The 19,437-nt window shown below is 46.5% G+C and overlaps 1 protein-coding gene and 1 pseudogene across 1 annotated transcript; both read left to right on the top strand.

Moving 5' to 3' along the window:
• The first annotated feature begins 9,479 nt into the window (after window positions 1-9,479).
• LOC119299663 lies at window positions 9,480-14,739 on the top strand (annotated as a pseudogene).
• A 426-nt stretch (window positions 14,740-15,165) lies between these two features.
• Window positions 15,166-19,355, top strand: LOC119299665. The gene is made up of 8 exons (XM_037576827.1): window positions 15,166-15,478; window positions 15,550-15,714; window positions 17,621-17,741; window positions 17,865-18,467; window positions 18,620-18,766; window positions 18,906-19,031; window positions 19,130-19,195; window positions 19,311-19,355. Exons 3-8 carry the CDS (start codon window positions 17,721-17,723, stop codon window positions 19,353-19,355), a joined length of 1,008 nt encoding a protein of 335 aa, XP_037432724.1. The 5' UTR covers window positions 15,166-15,478; window positions 15,550-15,714; window positions 17,621-17,720.
• Window positions 19,356-19,437: the final 82 nt, after the last annotated feature.

Genomic DNA, 19,437 nt, shown 5'->3' on the forward strand with positions numbered 1-19,437 from the left:
AAGTTTCTTAAACTCAAAACAAATCTCCATTAATAAGGAATCAATCAGGGCTTAATTCCGGTGGAATTTTATGGTCTAATTGGACATGTAGAATCCACCCAAACAGAAACCCAATTAGTTCGTTGCTCCCAAAAGAACAGCCCTGCTGGTCGTGGGCTCGCCTCCTCCGCAGCGAGCGCTAGGGTTCCCTCCGGGGGAGGGGGATGCAGGATGGGGAGAGTTTCTGGTAATATGTTCCGTTTTGAGTTTTGAGGCGCGCAAGTGCTAATGGACACATGCAAGCATAGCGGCACCGTCAAAGACCATATGATTCCTTTGCTCATTGTATTTAAGCTTTTCAGTGTGGTCAGTGTTGGCAAGGCCAGTAGGAATTTATGACTAACCTACTCATTGATTGCGTTAATGATTTTTTTGAAGCAATTTAGGTTGATGATGATCATGTGAACACAACTATCTAATTCTTTTGCAGCAGATAAAGGAACTTTTAGGAACTACTTTTGATTCACTGATGGCTGTTCATTTATCAACAATTCCAGGCTTCGATGACGAGATGAAGCTAGATCAGGGACCTAACTATCCTATGTGTATTTGTGATGTTTCCTAGTTCCAGTTGAACATTAGCAGGGCACTGACTTCATTATTTGGCGTCATGGAGACGCTTGTGGTGAAAAATTTGAAGTCTCAACCCTTTTTCTTCCTGAACTCAGAGCGATCCAGCCTCAGCTTGAAGAGTCGTAGAAAATTGACAGCACTAATGGTATGAATTTCAAGCCCAAATTCAACAGCAAGTTTCAAAACGATGTGATTCTAAATATTACTTCCTCCGTTCGGAATTACTTGTCGCAGAAATGGATGTATCTTTTTTTTTTAGAAAAGGAGGATGACCTCCGGCCTCTGCATCTGGGAGATGCATACAGGCACTTTATTGATTATTCTCAGGACCTTACAAAGTATTACAACAATGAGTCTGAATCCACCATCTTGGCAACACATGCCGCTACTTCTATCCAAAATAATAAAGGGGTGATAGCTGGGCCACTACCCAAACCACTCACCTAAGCCTAACATCAAAAGCCGGAAACCGAAACATATTCGGAAGCCCCAGCCGAGCCACATACCGGGTCTGGGGCACAATCCGGTCAGACGCACTCGTGTGTCGTCACCGCCATCTTCCACAGGTCCATCTTCAGATCATATTGAGGCTTCTACCTTGACTGGCCACTCTGCCATCGACGTCACCATGACGCCAGACAGCAACCTCCTCCTGCGCGAGTCCATCTCCGCGCATCGGGCGGCGAGCCTCCACAACGCCATGCCGCCGATCTTCGCCGCCATCAATGAGTGAGATGAAGTACCGCTCCACCACGGCATGTACAAGGTGAGGAAGGGCGAGGTCCCCATCGAAGACACGGCCGGAAGAGAAGCACCGCAGCCCCGAGACACTGCCCGGAGCTGCGACGCAGTAGTCAGGCGGGCCGCCACCAGGAACCAGAAATGGATGCATCTAGATGTATTTTAGTTCTAGATACATCCATTTTCGAGACAAGTAATTCCGAACAGAGGGAATAGCAGTTATCTCAATTCATGCCATAAAACCGACACATCCAATAATTCAGTTAAACTGATGACTGCATCATGATTTACTCGGTCATGTGCCTTTCCATATACCATCATCAGTAGCATGTCGCATTATATGGTTGAACTGGTTTCCCTTTTTGATGTTCCTTCTTTCCATCATATGCTAACTTGCTCAGTAACTTCGTTGATACTTCGTGAATACGTAAGGTTAGGCACCTTGAAGCTTAGAGCTTTTGTTCCTTGATTAATGGGTCAATTGATGCATTGTCATTTACTTCAAAAAAAATTGCCAACTAAGAAATGGTGTGCATGCATAGTGTACAGAAGGATTATACCGTTTGGTTTCCAATGGACTAAATACACTGAGTTAACCCTGATGCATTTGTTTCAGGTCCACCAGAGAATGATTCTCCCCCCCTTGTACCTCGAAGCTCCTTCCTACCATACAGTGTATTGGATGATCCATCTGGAGTATGTTTAGAAGCAAAGGTTAGCTTTAGTTTCCCATCTGTATGTTTGAAGATTATCTGGAAACATGAGGGAAAAAGGCTAACCAGTTTCTCTTTCTAAGTGATTGGCATTCAAGCATTGATCCTCGTATCTTCTGCGTAAGCACTTAATGTTTAGTTTATTTGTGCCAGGATTAAGAATCGTTGGACCATATCGATGCTATGTATGATAATGAAATGGGAACCCCTCAGACCATAACTGCAGTTGGCACCTTATTCAAGTTAACCCAGTTCTAAGTTGGAAATAATACTGTCGTTCATTGTATCCAACCCGAGTTGTAATTTGACAAGGGGCTGCAAAGTTGAAAAGTTTTCAAGAAAATTAGATGCGTAATCACTTCGATAATGGTGACGGCATTAGTATTGGACTTACTCTCCTTTGTTGTTGGTCTCCTTCAGATAGAGTCCATTGTCTTGGAGCTTTTCTTGCATTCAACATTGCATATATAGAGTTCCAACAGTTGCGTGTTCTTGTCCTATGCATCTGATCTATACAATTGGTGGTATATTTTTTTGAAAAGGAGAATATATTAATAATGCGATGATATCAATTACACCCAGCCTCTGCATCTATAAGATGTTGTTGAGACATCTAGGATGCACACAACCAAAAGAGAGAAAAAAGAAAGGAAAAAACTAAAAGTCCCGCCATAGCAATCAACTCCTCTCAACAGCAGCACTCATACCACCACCAAATACAACACCCGAAAAATATAAAAGGTCTCCAAAAGCAACGCCTTCAAGAAGGGAACAGTGTACAAGCGCCGTCGTTGCCCGATCCAAGATCTTAGGTTTTCACCCTGGAGAAATTCCGCACTCTCAAAACAATTCCTTCAGCAAGGCAATCGCCACGCACAACCAATAAAAGCTAGAACTTAAGTTTTCACCCTCAAAGTCAAGACTCGGCACCCGAGAGGTACCACCAAAGATGAAATCCGCCAGTGTTGCCGCCCCACTTATCACTGCCGCTCCTGAGAGTCATCTAACACCTGGCTGACTCCATCGCCTCCAAGACTCCGTCCGTGTAATTGATCCTTCGATCTCGGCCACCATGACCTCCTGCACTGCTGTCTCCACCATGGAAATCGAGAAGCCGACATGTCCCAAGTTGTCATCAGTTAACAGAGCTTCGCGCCACGCCCTCAGAACCTCGTAGGCTGATAAGGACGTGCACGACCAGCAACTAAACGATCCAGGTATCCTTAGCAAATTCTCCGGCGGCCGTTCCGAAACACATCAATGGCTAGATCGAGGAGGCCGACCAAGCAGGACATTGCCTTGATGCGAGAAGAGCACGAGGACCACAACCGGGACTAGATGACAGATTGTGAGATCCACCAAACCAGCCACAACCTGCCGACCACCTCCGACGGAGGAGGATATCACCACCGCCATAATCCTCGTGATGCGTGGCAAAACCGGAGAACCTCCGCGAACCGTAGCCGCAGCCGATGAGAGGCAGTAGTTTGACGCGACGGCAGTCGCCCGCCTTTGTGTAGATCGAGCCCACGCCGACGCCTCCTGCCATCCCCGCCGACAGGCCAACCGCCACGCCCCGGCCGCCGCTGCCCTCCATCACCGCCGCAGGGCACTAAGATCGGGTCGCCGCCACCTCAGATCCGAGACGCAGAGGAGGTCCGCCGCCGCCGCGCCATAGGGCCTTTGCCTGGCGACATTGCCGGCGGCGGCGGAGGGAGGGGGAGGCGCAGGAGGTCGAGGGAAGACCGGTGGTGGCCGCCCGTGTATCTAGGGCAGTACCTTAATAAGAAAAAGGGTTTCCCCTGCTTTGTATTATAAAGCATCCATCACCGATTACAATCGAGAGACGATACAAACACACACCACCACTACACACACCACACACCCAAGGCAAGAACACACACCCAGGGCAAGATACAAGGGTGCCGGGCACCGACACACCCGAACTGCAAAGCACACTAAAGATGAGGAAAGAGGCATCGCCTTGAGTCGACAGAGATCACCATGAGCAACCACCGAGGAGAGGTGAGACGACCAACGACGGAGTAAGGACTCCAAAACGGTGCCTCCAACAAGAGCACGACCATAGCCGCCACCGTCTGATCACGCAGATCGGGCTTTCACCCGGAGTAACCCGAAGGGAAAGGGAGCACCGCGACGGAGCCTGCAGGGAGGAAACGACGTCCGCGGACGCCGCCACCGTCGGCCAGTACGAGGACTGGGCAAGTGATGTACCCCGGTGCACCAACCCTTCGGCATCCCCTGCTCCGCTAACCACCCACATCCATGTCGCTCGCGCGGCCATGTCTGCTCGCTCGCACCCGAGCTGCGCAATCTCCCCAAGATCCATGCATCTCCCACCTTCAGGGCCGCCGCCCAGCATCCAGACCGTCCCGGCACCCTCAAAGGAGACGGCTTTGGACGGAGCCAACTCCCACCATTGCCGCAACCGGCAACGACCGTCCCGCCTCGGACATCGCATGGGACAACAACCACGAAGCCTCAGGCCGGGGAAATGGGAAGGGGAGGTGTGCCACTCGGCCACTCCCGGCACCCACGGTGCCGATGACGGCGGCTCAACCACGTCGAAGCCCCATCCCTCCAACTCTCCCCCCCGAAGCACCTACTTCGCCCCGGCCCTGCTAGTGGCACAACCCAACGCGAGGCCACCGACGGTCGCTCGTCCGACGAAGGAGGGAGAAGATCCACCGCCGCCGCCGCCAGGGAGGGATCCAGGGACAGCCCGCCCGCGCCGCGCGCCGACCACAGCCGAGAAGGACACCCAACTGTACCTCGGAGCCCGCACGCGCCACCACCACCAACCGCCACGCCACCAGCACCGCCACCCCTATGCACGGCGGCGCTAGCCACCCGCGGCCCTGCTGCACCCAGCCCGCGCCGCCGGAAGAGGCGCTGGAGGCAGATCCGGCCGGATCTGACCGGAGCCCACCCGCGCACACCACCTGAAGGGCCAGCCATCGCGAGATCCTAGAGCCCGCAGCCGCCACGCCGCAAGCCACCGCCCAGACCGCCGGCGCACCACCAGAAGACGTGCCCGCCGCCGCTAGAACGGCCGCCGCCGCGCTGCCTGCGCCCGATCCAGTCGGCCCGCGCCGGCCCACTACGGAGGAGCGCAGGGGAGAGGAGAGCCCCGCCGCCGCCAACGCCGGACGGGCTTCGGCTGGCGGCGCTTGCCAGCAGCGGCGGGGGAGGAGGGACGCGGAGGAGGGAGGGAGTTTGGGCGGCGGCTAGGGTTGCCCCCCGGGCCGCTCGCGGGAGCGACCGGGAGGGGGGGGGGGAGTTTGCAGTTTCCCTCTAGCCTCTTTTTCCGTACAGATAAAATTAACCACCTAGGGCAGTACGCCAGTACCTTACCTTGTTATTTCCTGTAAATTGTTGGACGTGATCTGAATACACCTTTTCTTTTCTTTTCTCGAAGAACGCGGGTCAGAATGCCCGTCATTTTGTATTAGAAGAAGCACATTTTATTGGTATGGTCCTCAAGTTCGTCCAACTGTTTAATATAATGTTATATTGCATGCTTTCACAATTGTGTGCTAGCTAAATGTGACCATTCTCTTACAGGGCAGAAATTCACCGAGTAATAGGCCACAGCTGAAATAATACCTTATTTGTCTGATATTGCTGAGATGACTACCACTTGGTATTAATAACGCTAATCCGATCATTTCCTGGCTGCAGGGAATAGACCGACGACTCATGAGTCAGGGTGGACACGGTCCGGGCCGGTCCGGGCCCTGACCGAGCCGCTGTTTTGACCGGCCGCCGGCGAGCCGGACCGAACCGGACCGACCAGCTGGCCGGTCTTGATTTCAGGGACCGGACCGCTGGCGCTCAAGCCCGGGCCGGACCGAGAGGACCGGCCGTGGCCAGCACCGTTGAGGGTAGAGCACGGACGGGGGCTTGCCGGACAGACCAGGAAGAGGGACAGGGGACTCCATGGTCGAGATCGGCGATGATGCACACCGGCAGAGACGAGATGTGGCGGCGCGCACGACTGTTAGCCATGAACCCGTGCATTTTCTTCCTTGGCAGTTTTTTCTCTTGCATGCAAGTAATGTAATGGGTGCATGAGCCCACGATTGGCTGTCTGCGGGCCTTGCCGTGATTATTGGAACAAATTTGACGTGGAGTTAATCATGGGATGGCGCCATAATTATCGGATCGAACCATGTTTCCCACTTTCCCTCGTTCTTTCTGTTTTAAGCAGTGCTATATATATATTTCAACGAACAATTTTGATGTAAACTTTATTGACGTAGTTGAATTTGATTGCAGTTCCCTAAAATCGTGGGGCTGTCACAATCCAAACAAAACTTGCACGTACAGATTTGGTAAAGCCTATGTAGGAATAGCGAAACGACTCCTTGGCGATCGATCGCGGGAGCGATCGATTCCGACCGCGCTCGTCGTTCCACCTATTCCCTTTCCGTTTCTAGTTTTTTTTCCTTTTCTGGAAAGCCCAGTCGTCCGCCTATTCCCTTTCCCCTTTCCATCCCCTCCTCCACTGCAGCTGCCCTGCTGCCCCCTCCTCGGCGAGGCGCCTCACGAGCGCCGCGAGGTCAGCGCGGGAGCCGCGCCCGCACGAGCGCCGCGAGGGAGGTGGCCAATACGGCGAGGCGCCGCGCCCGCACGAGCGCCGTGAGATCAAAGTGCAGCAGCAGCCAATACGGCGAGGCGCAGCGACTGCACGGGCTCCGCGAGGTCCAGGGGCGGAAGCAGCCAATACGGCGAGCGGTGCCTGTCCGGCGACCATACGGCCTCCGCGGCGTGCTCGACCTTGCTCCTACGCCTCCTACCCGGGCTGGACCTCCCCCCGGGCGTCGTCCCCACCCGCATCACCAAGCTCCCCAACGGCGTCCGCGACTCGGCGTCGCCTCCGAGGATTTCCAGGTACTACCCACATCCCCCTCCCCTCTTCCTTCTGATGAGTCCATGGCTGACAGCGGCCACCGTCTCCGAGCTCACGAACACCCAGATTTGACAGGGAGCAGCACAGGGATGGCGATTTTGGCAGCTCTGCTCTGATGATGCCGTCAGAGCACAGCTTGCTCGTTTTCAGCATGAGGAAGAAGATGATTTGACAGGGAGCAGCACAACTTGCTTGTTTTGTTTCTCTGTAGCAAGTTATTCTATAAATACTGAACACTATGCAAGGAAATCAGCAGCTGCCATTGTTCAAGAATGTACTAATTCTCTGAACATTGTTTTGTTTTTCTGTAGCAAATTATTTCTATGAATTCTGAACATTTGCAAAGAAATCAGTAGCTTTCATTGTTAAGAGAATGAGCTAATTCTCTGAAAATCTTTTTTGTTTTTAGCATGAGGAAGAAGATGATTTGACAGGGAGCAGCACAGCTTGCTTGTTTTGTTTCTCTGTAGCAAGTTATTCTATAAATACTGAACACTATGCAAGGAAATCAGCAGATGCCATTGTTAAAGAATGTACTAATTCTCTGAACATTGTTTTGTTTTTCTGTAGCAAATTATTGTATGAATTCTGAACATTTGCAAAGAAACTGTTGCTCCTTTGGATCGATGCCGGAGGCGGGACTGACTGACTCACCGTTGTTTCTTCATCCGCAACACGTTCAGATTAACACCGAGGCTCCCTGCCGTTCACAGCGTCTTGCCAAGTACAATACTACAACCAGGCAAGTAGCTCTTCTTGTATGTGGTGCTGAAGCAATGCCGGCTCCTTTTTTGGCCAAGACCTTCTTGCAAATGATTTAATAAAGTATTTAATCCCATGGTTCATTATTCCGTTTAGTGTAATCTGTCCATTCAAGCATTATCTTGTTCATGCTTTGTTTCAGCAGCGTTTTGTTTGTTTAAAAAAAGTCACACTAACAGTTTTTTCTTTTTCTAATTGGAACAGCTTCTGAGGATCGAGGAGGAGCTGGGCGACGCTGTGGTGTACGCTGGCCTCAAGTTCACCTGACTTCCATCAAAGTGTAATCATGTTGTACACAGTACACTGTTCTCCATCGGCGTCGACTCCCAAGGTCTGGTTCGGTTCGGTCCGCCCCTTTCGATGCTCCCCATTCATCTGTTTAGCCTCAAAGATTTGCAATTTATTCGTTCGTTTCCAAGCATCGGCAGCAGCTGGCATGACGAGCACTGCACAAGGTCCCTGCTGCCTGCTGACTGTCAATGGCTCCCTTCCCTGCTGCAGGTAGCATCTTCACTTATTCAGTTCAGACATGCAGAGCAAAAAATATGTGGCCAGCTGAATTCTAAATAACGACGTCAGTTCAGACATGTTAAGAGAATCAGCAGATTTCATTGTTAAGAGAATGAGCTAATTCTCTGAAAATCGTTTTGTTTTTCTGTAGCAAATTATTGTATGAATTGTAAACATTTGTGCAAAGATACTGTTGCTCTGAACATTATTCAAACAACAGAGATAGAGCACAGTCTATTGGTATATACATGAGCATTAAGCTAGGAGAATTCTTAGCTAATCCTTGATGAGACATTGGTGTGCTGAATTATCTCTGTTACCCACCATAATTTATTTTTTTATATGAAATATGCATGCTTGTATGTGTTGTCCCATTTTTTAGTACTTGCGGTGTCATCTTCAATTATTTTTCTCATAAATTATGATTTTGTTTAGTTATAAATTTTTAGGTTTCTAATCTGGTGCCTGCTACTCCTTTTGACCATTTTTGCAGGTCGTAGTTGAAATAGACCCACAAGACAGAAATCAGCTCCGGATTAGTCCTTCCGAAGCTGAGTTATTTTACATCAGTTTACCCCCTTTTAGCAGCTGCCATTTTTTTCGGTACTCCTTTCGAGCATTGTTCAAAGAAATCAGCAGCTGCCATTATTTTACATCAATTTACCCCCTTTTAGCAGCTACCATTATTTTTCTGGTACTCCTAGCATTGTTCAAAGAAATCAGCAGCTGTCATTATTTTTACATCAGTGTACCACCTCTTACTAGCAAGGAACAACTCATTTCTCTCGCTACTCCTAATTTTTTCTTGTGCTTTTCTGTAGGAGGAGAAATTCATTCTCAGATCACAAGAACCACAGAACCACAGAACACCAAGGGTAGCAGATTCTCGCTACTCCTACTTCAAGAATGTACTAATTCTCTGAATATTGTTTTGTTTTCCTGTAGCAAGTTATTTCTATAAACACTGAACATTTGCAAGGAAATCAGCAGCTTTCATTGTTAAGAGAATGAGCTAATTCTCTGAAAAACGTGTTGTTTTTCTGTAGCAAATTTATTGTATGAATTCTGAACATCTGTGCAAAGAAACTGAGCTCTGAACATTATTCAAAACAACAGAGATAGAGCACAATCTGTATGTACATGAGCATTAAGCTAGAAGAATTCCTAATGTTACTGTGTTCCTTGTGTTTTTGGTTTTTTTCTCTTCCATGCTGTAGCACAGAGTCCATAAGTTTCATTGTTGTTGATTTTTTGTCAGTTACATATTTAACTGCAACCTGTTTTCTTGTTCACGCTGATTTTCAAAGTCCAAACTATTTGTCAGATAAAGACAACTCATTTTTAGCAGTTCATAATATTGTCGCTGTTTAGGGTCTAGTGTTTCCTTCCTTGCTTTTTGCATCACGACGCTTCACCCATGTTTTGACTGTTTAAGTTGGTGTACAACTGTACATGGTATGTAAATATAATAGTCTGTTCTAACCTATTCTCTATTTTTTTTCAGAGCGTGGCCTCCGAACATTCAGCAAAACAGGGACATTGTGAATTTACTAGATTGCGACAAGTCTACACAGGGAATAGGCCGAGTTTGCAATGAGCAGCTTTGCAGAGCTACTATGGCCTGAGTTCTCAAAGAGGAGATGGCATGGATTTAAGTACATTAATGTCCTTGTACAGCAAGGGAAGCTCCCAAGGTATTGGAAGTGAAATACTCCCAAATTCTTCTTCTCCGCCTGACAGTACACAAAGCATTGGAAGAGGCAACTGGGCGACCAAAGAATTAGTTCATTGGTTCCATACGCCATGGCAGAAAGTGGAGGCCGATCCCCAGGATGACCCTTTCTGCCGGATTCAATTAAGATGACGAAAAGTTTTTTGCCAAGGCCTTTTTTCCAGTATGCGTTTGAATATGGACACAGACTCAAAGAACGGTGGGATCTTTATGTGGTCGGGCTCCAAGTGGACCTTCAACCATGAGTCCTTCACCTGTCCGTTGCTCGACGGTCTGCCCAAACCTGTGCCGGGTCGTAGGATGAAAGCTGCTTTTACTGAGTTCTACTCAATGTAGCGGCGCAATAGGAGTTATTTTTGTATTACCGCTCTGCTATTGCAATCTTCATCTGGATCTGTTATGTCATCCATATGAGCTAAGTTGAGAGGGAAATGGAAGAGGAGGCTTGGTTCGACATGATCTTCTGTCACGTCAATCCTTGTTCCTCAGAGCGGCGATCACACAACGGACGGGATTATGGAGTCGTCAAACGACATTACAGTTGCATCAAAGGTATCTAAGCAATGGTAACATCATTTGAAGAACATCCCATTTCTTTTCATTCCCTGATTTTTTCGTAGGTTAATAACTTACAGCGTAAATGTCAATAACTTACAGCATAAATATCTTTTTATAGGTAGTCTTTCAAACTAAAACGACAACACGGGCCTTACAAGATACTTCCTTTTTTCGTCCACTTTTTCTTCCTGCTAGTATCATGTTCGGTAACATACACACAAGTAAAAATGCTCATCGTTTTTCTCTGCGCCACCATGCAAAAAAAAGTGCCCCAAGAAGATAATTGCCTCCATTTCTTTCCCGTAGCATCCTATGTGCGTTGTAGCTCTCTGCCCACGACGTTGCGTTATGTCACCTGTTTTTGGAGGACAGATAAAGGGAATTAGTCCCTTCTGCTTTATATATAAGAAAATATGATAGCCATAACAAATCCTATAAGATTAACACTGCTAGTCCAGAATATTTAAGCATTACCGGATTATTTTGGGGGCATTGTGGCTTTTTATGGCCTGGCAGCCTGCACTTGGAACACTTCCTTACTGCTTTTTGTTTCTTAAGCTTATCAGAAGCCTTTTCATACATGGACTTTGGCCTATCACCAAGGTTGAAACCTTTTGTGCGTGACAGCGGGGGGTCTCTCAACCCAAATGTTTGATGCACCTCAACGCCACCCATGCTAGACGCACCAATGGTAGACACAATGTTTTGATGCACCTGCGTAGGGATATGCAGGTCGCCATCCCCCTCCTGCCTGGCATCAACATTCAGTTGCTGAGGATCATCAATACACCGTCGCTTCCCACCTGAGAGTTGTTGTTCTTGGCGGAGCCGCTTGTCTAACCTGACTTTGTTTATTGCCTCACCAATTCCTTCCACGAACAGGTCGTACGACCTGTCGTCCGTGCATTCGTTTGACAATGCGTCCGACACCTGGCTCATGACTATAGAATGCCTGACTGTCAAGTGTGTTCTCTGTCCATTTTGACCAACATTTCCATCTGTCATCATAGCTAACACATGCCCTGCAGCTACTGTCCACCTAGGATTTATAAAGCTTTCAGGGAGGCTACTCAACCCAATGTGTCTTGCTACCGCTAGGACATGGCAGCAATGCAAACCGTCCCGATTGAACTTGGAACATGAGCAGCGGTAGACATCATCAGGTGATATTGACACAGTGTATATCCTCTTTGAAAACTCTGCGTCCTGGTATTCACCACGCCTTGTCACAAGAAATGCTCTTGTTTCACCAGCAGCAGCAACGACCTCAACTCTGTAAGCTGTGGTTTTTTTCATCTCTTCCACAAATTTGGCGTATATTGGTGGTGCGTATATCTTTGCAGCCTCTCTTTCCATAGGGTCGTAACTCCAGTAACGTTGTTCTCTCAGTTCTGATTTCTCTCTCAGTCGATCAAGGTCGCTATGCTTCTTTTCCTGAACAATCTGGTACTGGTTGAAAAACGTTGCAATCGAGTCCTTTCGGAGGACGTAGCCTTTGAACAGAGAGTTGGTGCTCTCGCTCCTCCCAGTTGATGACGTGAATGGGAAAAATTTGTCCATGTAGTATGCAGGGACCCACTCATCTCTGATTTCAAACAACCGCTTTAGGTGGGTTTCATCCTGAGCATCATGCTTCTCCAACAGAGCGTGCCATCCGCTCTCAAACTCTTCAGGCGTGAACGAGTTCCTGATTAGGCTCCGGAGCTCTGCATGCAAAGTTCCTCGGGCAGCAAAGAAAGGGACTAGTTTCTGTTTCATTTTCCTCTGGATGTGCCAGTTGCAGAAGCGGTGGGTTGAGTGCAACATGACAGCACATATAGCATTCCGCATTGCGACATCCTGGTCTGTTATTATGGTTTCCGGGTGCAGACCCCCCATCGACCTCAGAAATGCTCGAAACAGCCACCTGAATGTGTCTTCCTTCTCATCCTTTAACAATGCCGCACCAAACAGGACAGTCTTTCCATAGTTGTCCACGCCAACCACAGGGGCAAATGGCATATTGTACTGGTTTGTGGAATAGGTGGTATCAAAAGAGACAAACTGCCCAAACTGGCTGTAGTTTGCTCTACCTATCTGATCTGTCCAAAACACACTTCTAACGGTGTTGTGTGCGTCGACCTGGAGCTGGTAACTGAAACCTGGCATCTTATCCTCAACGCTCTTGAAAATTTTCAGCAGCTCCTCAATGTCTTTGTTCTTGTGTTTAAGTCTTTTCTTTGCATTGCGGTTGCTCAGATACTTAGCATCAAAAGGTACTCCTCTGAAGCTCCCCATCATCCTCCTGAATATGGTCATCACTTCCCTGGGGGGCACTCTGCTTTCTTGAAGAATGTCAATCAATGCCTTGTCAGATTCAGACATCCTTTTGTGGCACTTCATAAACCTAACCAGCCACTCACTGGGAGACAGCTCATGATTGTGCTCAAGGTTTGTGGATTTTATAACCCATCGTCCAGATTCTTCTTTCACTATTATCTTAACTGGACACATTGTCCTGTTGATTCTGGAAGTCATCCTCTTCCTCAGCGCAGAGTCGTTGCACGCATTTGCCCGACTCCGGTTACAGCTGAATGACTGCTTGTTTATCTGCTTTGAAACCCTCGACTCATATGTGGTGTCCCTTTTTACCGCAAAACCCACACGCCGGGCATATGAGGCGAAAAAGAAGAATGCTTGGTCCCTTGAATCGAACTCAAGACCTGGCTCCGGCGCAGGAGCTTCCATGATTTCCCGAACAGATGGATAATCACCATTACCAAACATTCGGTCCATATCATGTTCCTCGGCTGTCAGGGGCTCAGGTTCAAGTGCACTTTGAAGCTCTGGGTCTGCAGCCACACCATCAGTCTGTTCCACACCATCCAGCACCGAATCTCCCTGGTCCGTGGCTACAGCTGCTCCATCCACCGGATTCGGGCCTTGCTGCGACTGGTGGACTGCGGAAGCAACGTCTCCACCCTCAGCAAGCTCATCTTCATGTATATCCATAACCTGGAAAAAACATACAGATGCAATTCCTTTTTTCTATAAGTATTTTTCTCTTTTTGGTTATTTTTAGATAGGTACACCTCACAAACTTGTGCATTTTTCAAAACATCCCATAAGAGTCATAGTTTCCTTTTCTTCATACCTCATTCAAGTCGAAGAGTGGTGGCTGCCTTTGCTCATGTGACTCTGTTGTATCCATGTCGAGAACATCATCAACCGAAGTGCCTGCTGCATTGGGACCATCCTCATCTGCATCAATAGCCTGGGGGCGGCACATAGAAAAGCATTTTGTGTTTATAAGCTCCTCATTTTTATCTCTTTTTTGATAGTAAACAGCATGCATGCAGCTTGTGTTTGTTCATCAAACCATAGGTACTCAAAGTCATGTTTCTTTTGTACCTCGTTTAAATCAAACAGTGCAGGTTCTTTATGCTCATGAGGATCTGTTCCCGCGAAAGCCCCTGTCTCCGCCATGCCAAAAGCAATATTAGCTGAATGACTCGCCGAATTTATGCTAGCCTCAACTGCCGCAAGCTCTTGAATATTCTCTTGCTCCTCTCTAGCGCGACGCCTCTGCACAAATGACTTTTTTTGTTCCGCGAGAGGGAACGGGGAGGAGGGGAGTGGCAGCGTTAGCATTTCCCTACTTATTGAACCTCTTGCTTTTTGCTACAAAGAATTATTAAAGAGAGAGGGGGTTGGGGGTGATACCTGTGTAAATCTTTCCAGTAAAACGTGCACTGGCATGCTTGATGAACCAGCATTCATCATTTCTCTTACTAGCGGATAGACCACACGAGCACTGGTCATCTGAAAAGGAAGAAAAAAGAAATGCAAATTAGAATAGTCACTTGTGTTTTTCCTGCAAAATCATAAATGTGCATTGTTCGAAGTCACATATCCAGTTCATTTCTTCTTTTAATATTTTTTCCGCTTACATATTATATATATTTCCTACAGATAGAAAGAATCCTCAAGATCCTGGTGCATTCTTTTTTGCTGTCGAAACTGAAGAAAGAAAGTGCCAGAACAACATCCTGTGTTCATTTTCTTTTTAATTTTCTTCCACGAGAATCATGGTTCTGTAAACACAGCAGCAGTTTCAAAATGGCTCAAAAAGTACAATGCATTCTTTGTCATGTAACAGCGTTCCTAAGCTATTATTGAATGATCACGGTTTTTTTCAACACGTCCTGGACTTTACATTTGATATATACATCAAGTTTCTGGGACAGAAAACCATCATGGACAACATATATTTTTGCTCCTTTTCACCCACTCTGTTCTTTCTATCGGGGTTGATCCCCAAATCAGGTATGTTTGTTTTTTAACTACTAATCAGAGAAGCAGATAAAATGTAAAGGGATTTTCACAATGGAAGAGAAAATCAAAGAAAATGGTGGAGGAGAACTAACCATTTTTTTTGTCTTGTTTTTTTTCCTGTGCCTTTTTTTGCGAAGCCCTCCTGCTCAATTCCTCTTTTTTGATCCCTTTCTCTTTTGTTTTAGTTTTGCTCTCAGCAAGGGTGCTTCGCTGTATCAATGACGAGCCATCCTTACCTAGCTATGCGCTCGACAACTGCAGCCAAGATCGCTTCCTCTCTTCTTTCCCCCCTCCCCCCCCCAAATTTTTTGGCTCTGTGTGTGATGGGAAAGGGGGCTGGGCGATGACACGTGATGGGATCGCCAAGATTGTAGCAAGGGGAGAGGGGAATCAAGCTAATTGTCTAAAGATCCGCCCCTCCCCCAAGAAAAGTTTCGGCCGGTGCAAAGAATCACGACCTGAATTTGATCCCGATTTCTCTCTCTAATCACGGGGGGTTAGGGGTTTCTGAGGTTGAAGACGATGTGGTTATTTTCAGAATTATCCCCGTAGTTTATTTTTATTCTATATCACCTATCTGGACGGCGCGGAAGGACTAAAAGGGTAAGGACAAAACTGATTTGTTTTCACTGGACCCCCTGTTTTCTATCTTCCATTGCTTCTTTTTTTTTCAGTCCAAATTGACTAGCGCACAGCGTCGGCTTCTCCCGTCAGCGGATCCACACGCGGGGCAACAACACCCAAATCCGGTGGGCGGACGGGGAACTTGAGGACGGAGGATGGCGGTGGAGTTCCCCATCACCTTGCGGGAGCTCTACAGGAACGCCATCACGAACTGAGTAAGTCTGGATCTCACGCCCTTCTCGTCGTTCTCGTCCCCTATTTTCGACCATATTTTTTTACCATTTTAGCATACGCCTTCCTCAGATCCGAAAGGATTCCAACCCTCTCCCACACACCCCACTGCTGGATGAGACCCATGTGTATTCTGTAGTATGTTTTTTGTTTTTGCCTAATACTTGCTTAGCTCGTCATCTAAATATACATCAAATTTAAGAGCAACGGGGAACATGGTTATGGTTCTAATGTCCGTTCTCTAAAATCTGAGAGCAGTGGAAAATATAGGTATATTTCTCATATGTCATTGCTCTAATCCCCATCTTTATGTGGATTATGATTAAAGCAAATACACCTGACTGTTTTAACATGCCAAGCATATTAATATATGCTTACATAATCCAAATGAAGAATAATCAAGACCATGCGGTTGATCACCAGTTGTAAAGTTACATCTTAGAAAAGCTATAGTTTAAATCAGAATTCAGCATTTTGTTTGGGAATGTTGGACTGATTGTGCATTGTTGTATTCATTTTTGGTTGCGTGTTCTGATCCAAAGGTGGCATTTTCACAAATTCAGGTGTTGAATCCAAAATCTGGCCCCCATTTGTTTATTCAAGGATGCTTCCTTAAATGGTCATGCCCTGCATCCCCTTCCCATTGATTGTTCTTTTTGAATGCTTCTTATGTGGTTGTGTGTGTGTGACGGAGTGTTTATGCATGCTGTGTTGTGGCTGTGGCTGTGTGTGGTGTGTGCCTTTGAGCGTGGTGTTGGGCAACGCCACTGGCTGACACAACCTCTGAATCTTTGCCCCTCAACAGTCTTCATCCAGTGCTTGGGCCGGCCTTGAGATATGATGCTTGGGAGATCAGGCGCATGAATATGTCTGTTTTGATCTGTGATGTTGCTGTTGTGGTGCATGCATGATCCATCATATGGTTTCATTGTGTGGATGAATTTGTCTCACCCCTGGGAGCACTGTGGATGGCGCAGGGAAAAAAGGCTAGTGGCTACATACATATTCACTTATTCAGTCAGAATGGCCAATTTATTCAGGGTTCGTGTTGAGCTGCTGCATTTTCTTTGGTTTATTTATTGCAGTAATGTATATGGAAATGCACAGTGGGTCACTGTGTTTGCATGAGGGCCACTGAGTGCATCAATACACACAGGTTAGCATTTGGCGCCTTGTGGTGATTAGTTGCCACTTTGACCTGAACAATTCTCTAAGAAACAGGAGCCTGAACATGGATGCATATGCTTTTCTTGTGGTCTTAGGACCCAAGCAGAGCAACAGAAAGCACTGATCAACACAGCTTGTCCTCACAGGCACATAGAATTATTTCCTGATGTGCACCTTCATCAACTTTTTTTGCCCGGTGTTGAGCAGAGATGTGTTAAAAGTGCAGGCACTTTTTTCCTTCTGCATTTGTTTATGAGTGGAAAGGATACGAGACTTTGCCCTCCTCCCAGTAGCCGAAGTTGTTTTTTTAATTGCGATAATGAAGTGTTGCTTCTACTTGCTCAACTAACCATGTGTTACCTGTTCTCTAGTATAGATTTCTGCTACCTATCTGCTGTTTTTTATTTTTTCGTAGTAATCAACCTAGGCTTCAAGAAACATCTTATCCTTAGCACAGCCTATCAGAGTACTTTTTTTATAGTACTCATGTTGACCTTTGTTCTTCATAAAAAACAAACTAACAATGCTCAGCATGCTGTACTGCACTAAAGATGATCATTGTTACTTTTTGTTAACTTTTCATACATTTTTTTAATATAAAGATGCTAAGCATGGTCTTTTCACATTTTTTACACCAAATGACGCATAACTTTTTTTAATTACTTCCTTTTTGAGTATTGTCATTTCATAGTTCTCACATAATCATGAATAATCTTCTCTCAGATTTCAGATTTTGGCATTAGGAGTTGCTAATAACTCGAAGGGAACAAGGAAATTGTTGGCTTTCTTCAATACATCCAACCAATAGATTTATATATCAACCATGGCTGAGCAGGCAAGAGCAGTGAGTTCCTTTTAATTTTTGCATTTACATAATTTATCTCAATTGATCACTTTCTTCACTGCAGAAATGTTTTATATTCCTTGCACTCGCTGATTTTTTTTCTTAATAAATGATTGTTTACAGGATTTTGCAACAAAGCTCTCACTACGGAAATTCATGGCGACGGCGCAGCGTGTAACTCTAGATCAAAGGCAGCTTGCCCGTAGCATGGGCCTGGATCATCTGCTTGACCTAAAATGTGATACTCTGCCGCGCGGTGTCGTTCATTATCTGGCATCAAACTTTGATGTACCCTCAAGGGCTATTGAACTCCCCAATGGGTTCAAGTTCACAATCACACCCTACTGCATACACCAGGTCCTGGGGATACCACTTGGCGGCAGAACCATAGAGAAGAAGCAAAACCCAGCACTTAGATCACTGATTGCTCAACAGAAAAAATGCAAAGGAAACTACCCAACCATAAACGAGCTGGATAACTTGATACAACCTGGGCTAGATGGAGATTCATTCAAAAGGATTTTCACAATGTATGCGCTCACCGTGCTCCTCTGCCCTTCAAGCCATGGGGCTGCTAGTCCAGATTACTACCACATTCTGGAAGACCCTGAACAGATTGGCTCATTCGACTTCTGCACGGCTGTCCTTGACAAGCTTGTGGCGTCAATTGATAGCTACAAGGCTGGAGCCACAACGGTGCTCGGCGGGGATCTCTTAACACTCACGGTGTGTAGATACAAAGCATATTATGGATACTTCTTTTTTTCTTTCTCTCTTTCATATCCACATACGTCTCTTTGACAGAATATATATATGGTTTCTTCAAGCACACTATTTCTTTTTTCATCTCTTTTTTGCTCTTCATCCTCTTTGCGCAGATCATATACTTTGAATTTCTTGACACCGACATCATGCCGGTCACAAGCAAGCGGCCACGGATTTCAGTTTGGACGTCTGAAATTGTAGCAGAATATGAAAGGCGGGACTGCACAAGCAGCGATAAATTGCTTTACGGCAGGCTCCCGGTAATTTTTTTTGTGAACACGCAAATCCTTTTGTTTGAGGTTTTAACCATCCTCGCACTTTTCCTTTGAAGAAAGATGGTTTCTCTCAGCCACCCCCTATGATTCTGACATGGTGTAAACATAACAAAACTTATGGCAGACAAAGCGTGTCTCGGAAACACCCTTCGGTCAAATCAACAGACAGCCAAAAGTCACACTAGGTGCCTCGTATGATGAACTCCTGCAGTTCACCCTCTCAATTGTTCCAGAGGAAAACCACCAGATGGTATTTTTTTACTTTTGTCTTTTAGAGGTGCAGCATTCAGTTTTATTTTTTAATAAAATATATTTGCTTTCTTACATTTTTCTTTTTACAAATTTCAGGTTTTAGACGAGCTTCCAAAGATTATGCATAGCATGCAGAGCGAGCTTTTTGATTCAATGCAAAATGTACTCGCCAAGAACTTTATGAACCTGCTGAAACTGATGTCGTCAATGCATTCTTCATCGCCTAGCAAAAAACAGAATAGCACAGACAAAGATTCAAGTTGCGTGCCCATTTCAGAGGCTCCGACGGTTCCTTGTGGTAGCCACTCCAGCTTGCAAATGACAAGTACCACACTGGCTGAAAGAAAACAGGATAAGCCTGAAGCAAAAACAGGGGCAGAATGTGGCTCAGGGCAGGAAACAGA

The sequence above is a fragment of the Triticum dicoccoides genome, chromosome 5A (assembly GCF_002162155.2).
Source record: "Triticum dicoccoides isolate Atlit2015 ecotype Zavitan chromosome 5A, WEW_v2.0, whole genome shotgun sequence".
In the NCBI taxonomy this organism is placed as follows: Eukaryota; Viridiplantae; Streptophyta; class Magnoliopsida; order Poales; family Poaceae; genus Triticum; species Triticum dicoccoides.

Excerpts from the sequence above, each read along its gene's own strand:
- LOC119299665 (XM_037576827.1), top strand. The coding sequence starts at position 17,721 with ATGGCTGAGCAGGCAAGAGCA. Across the intron at positions 17,742-17,864 it reads TGGCTGAGCAGGCAAGAGCA|GATTTTGCAACAAAGCTCTC; the intron begins GTGAGTTCCTTT and ends GATTGTTTACAG. Across the intron at positions 18,767-18,905 it reads TGCTTTACGGCAGGCTCCCG|ACAAAGCGTGTCTCGGAAAC; the intron begins GTAATTTTTTTT and ends AACTTATGGCAG.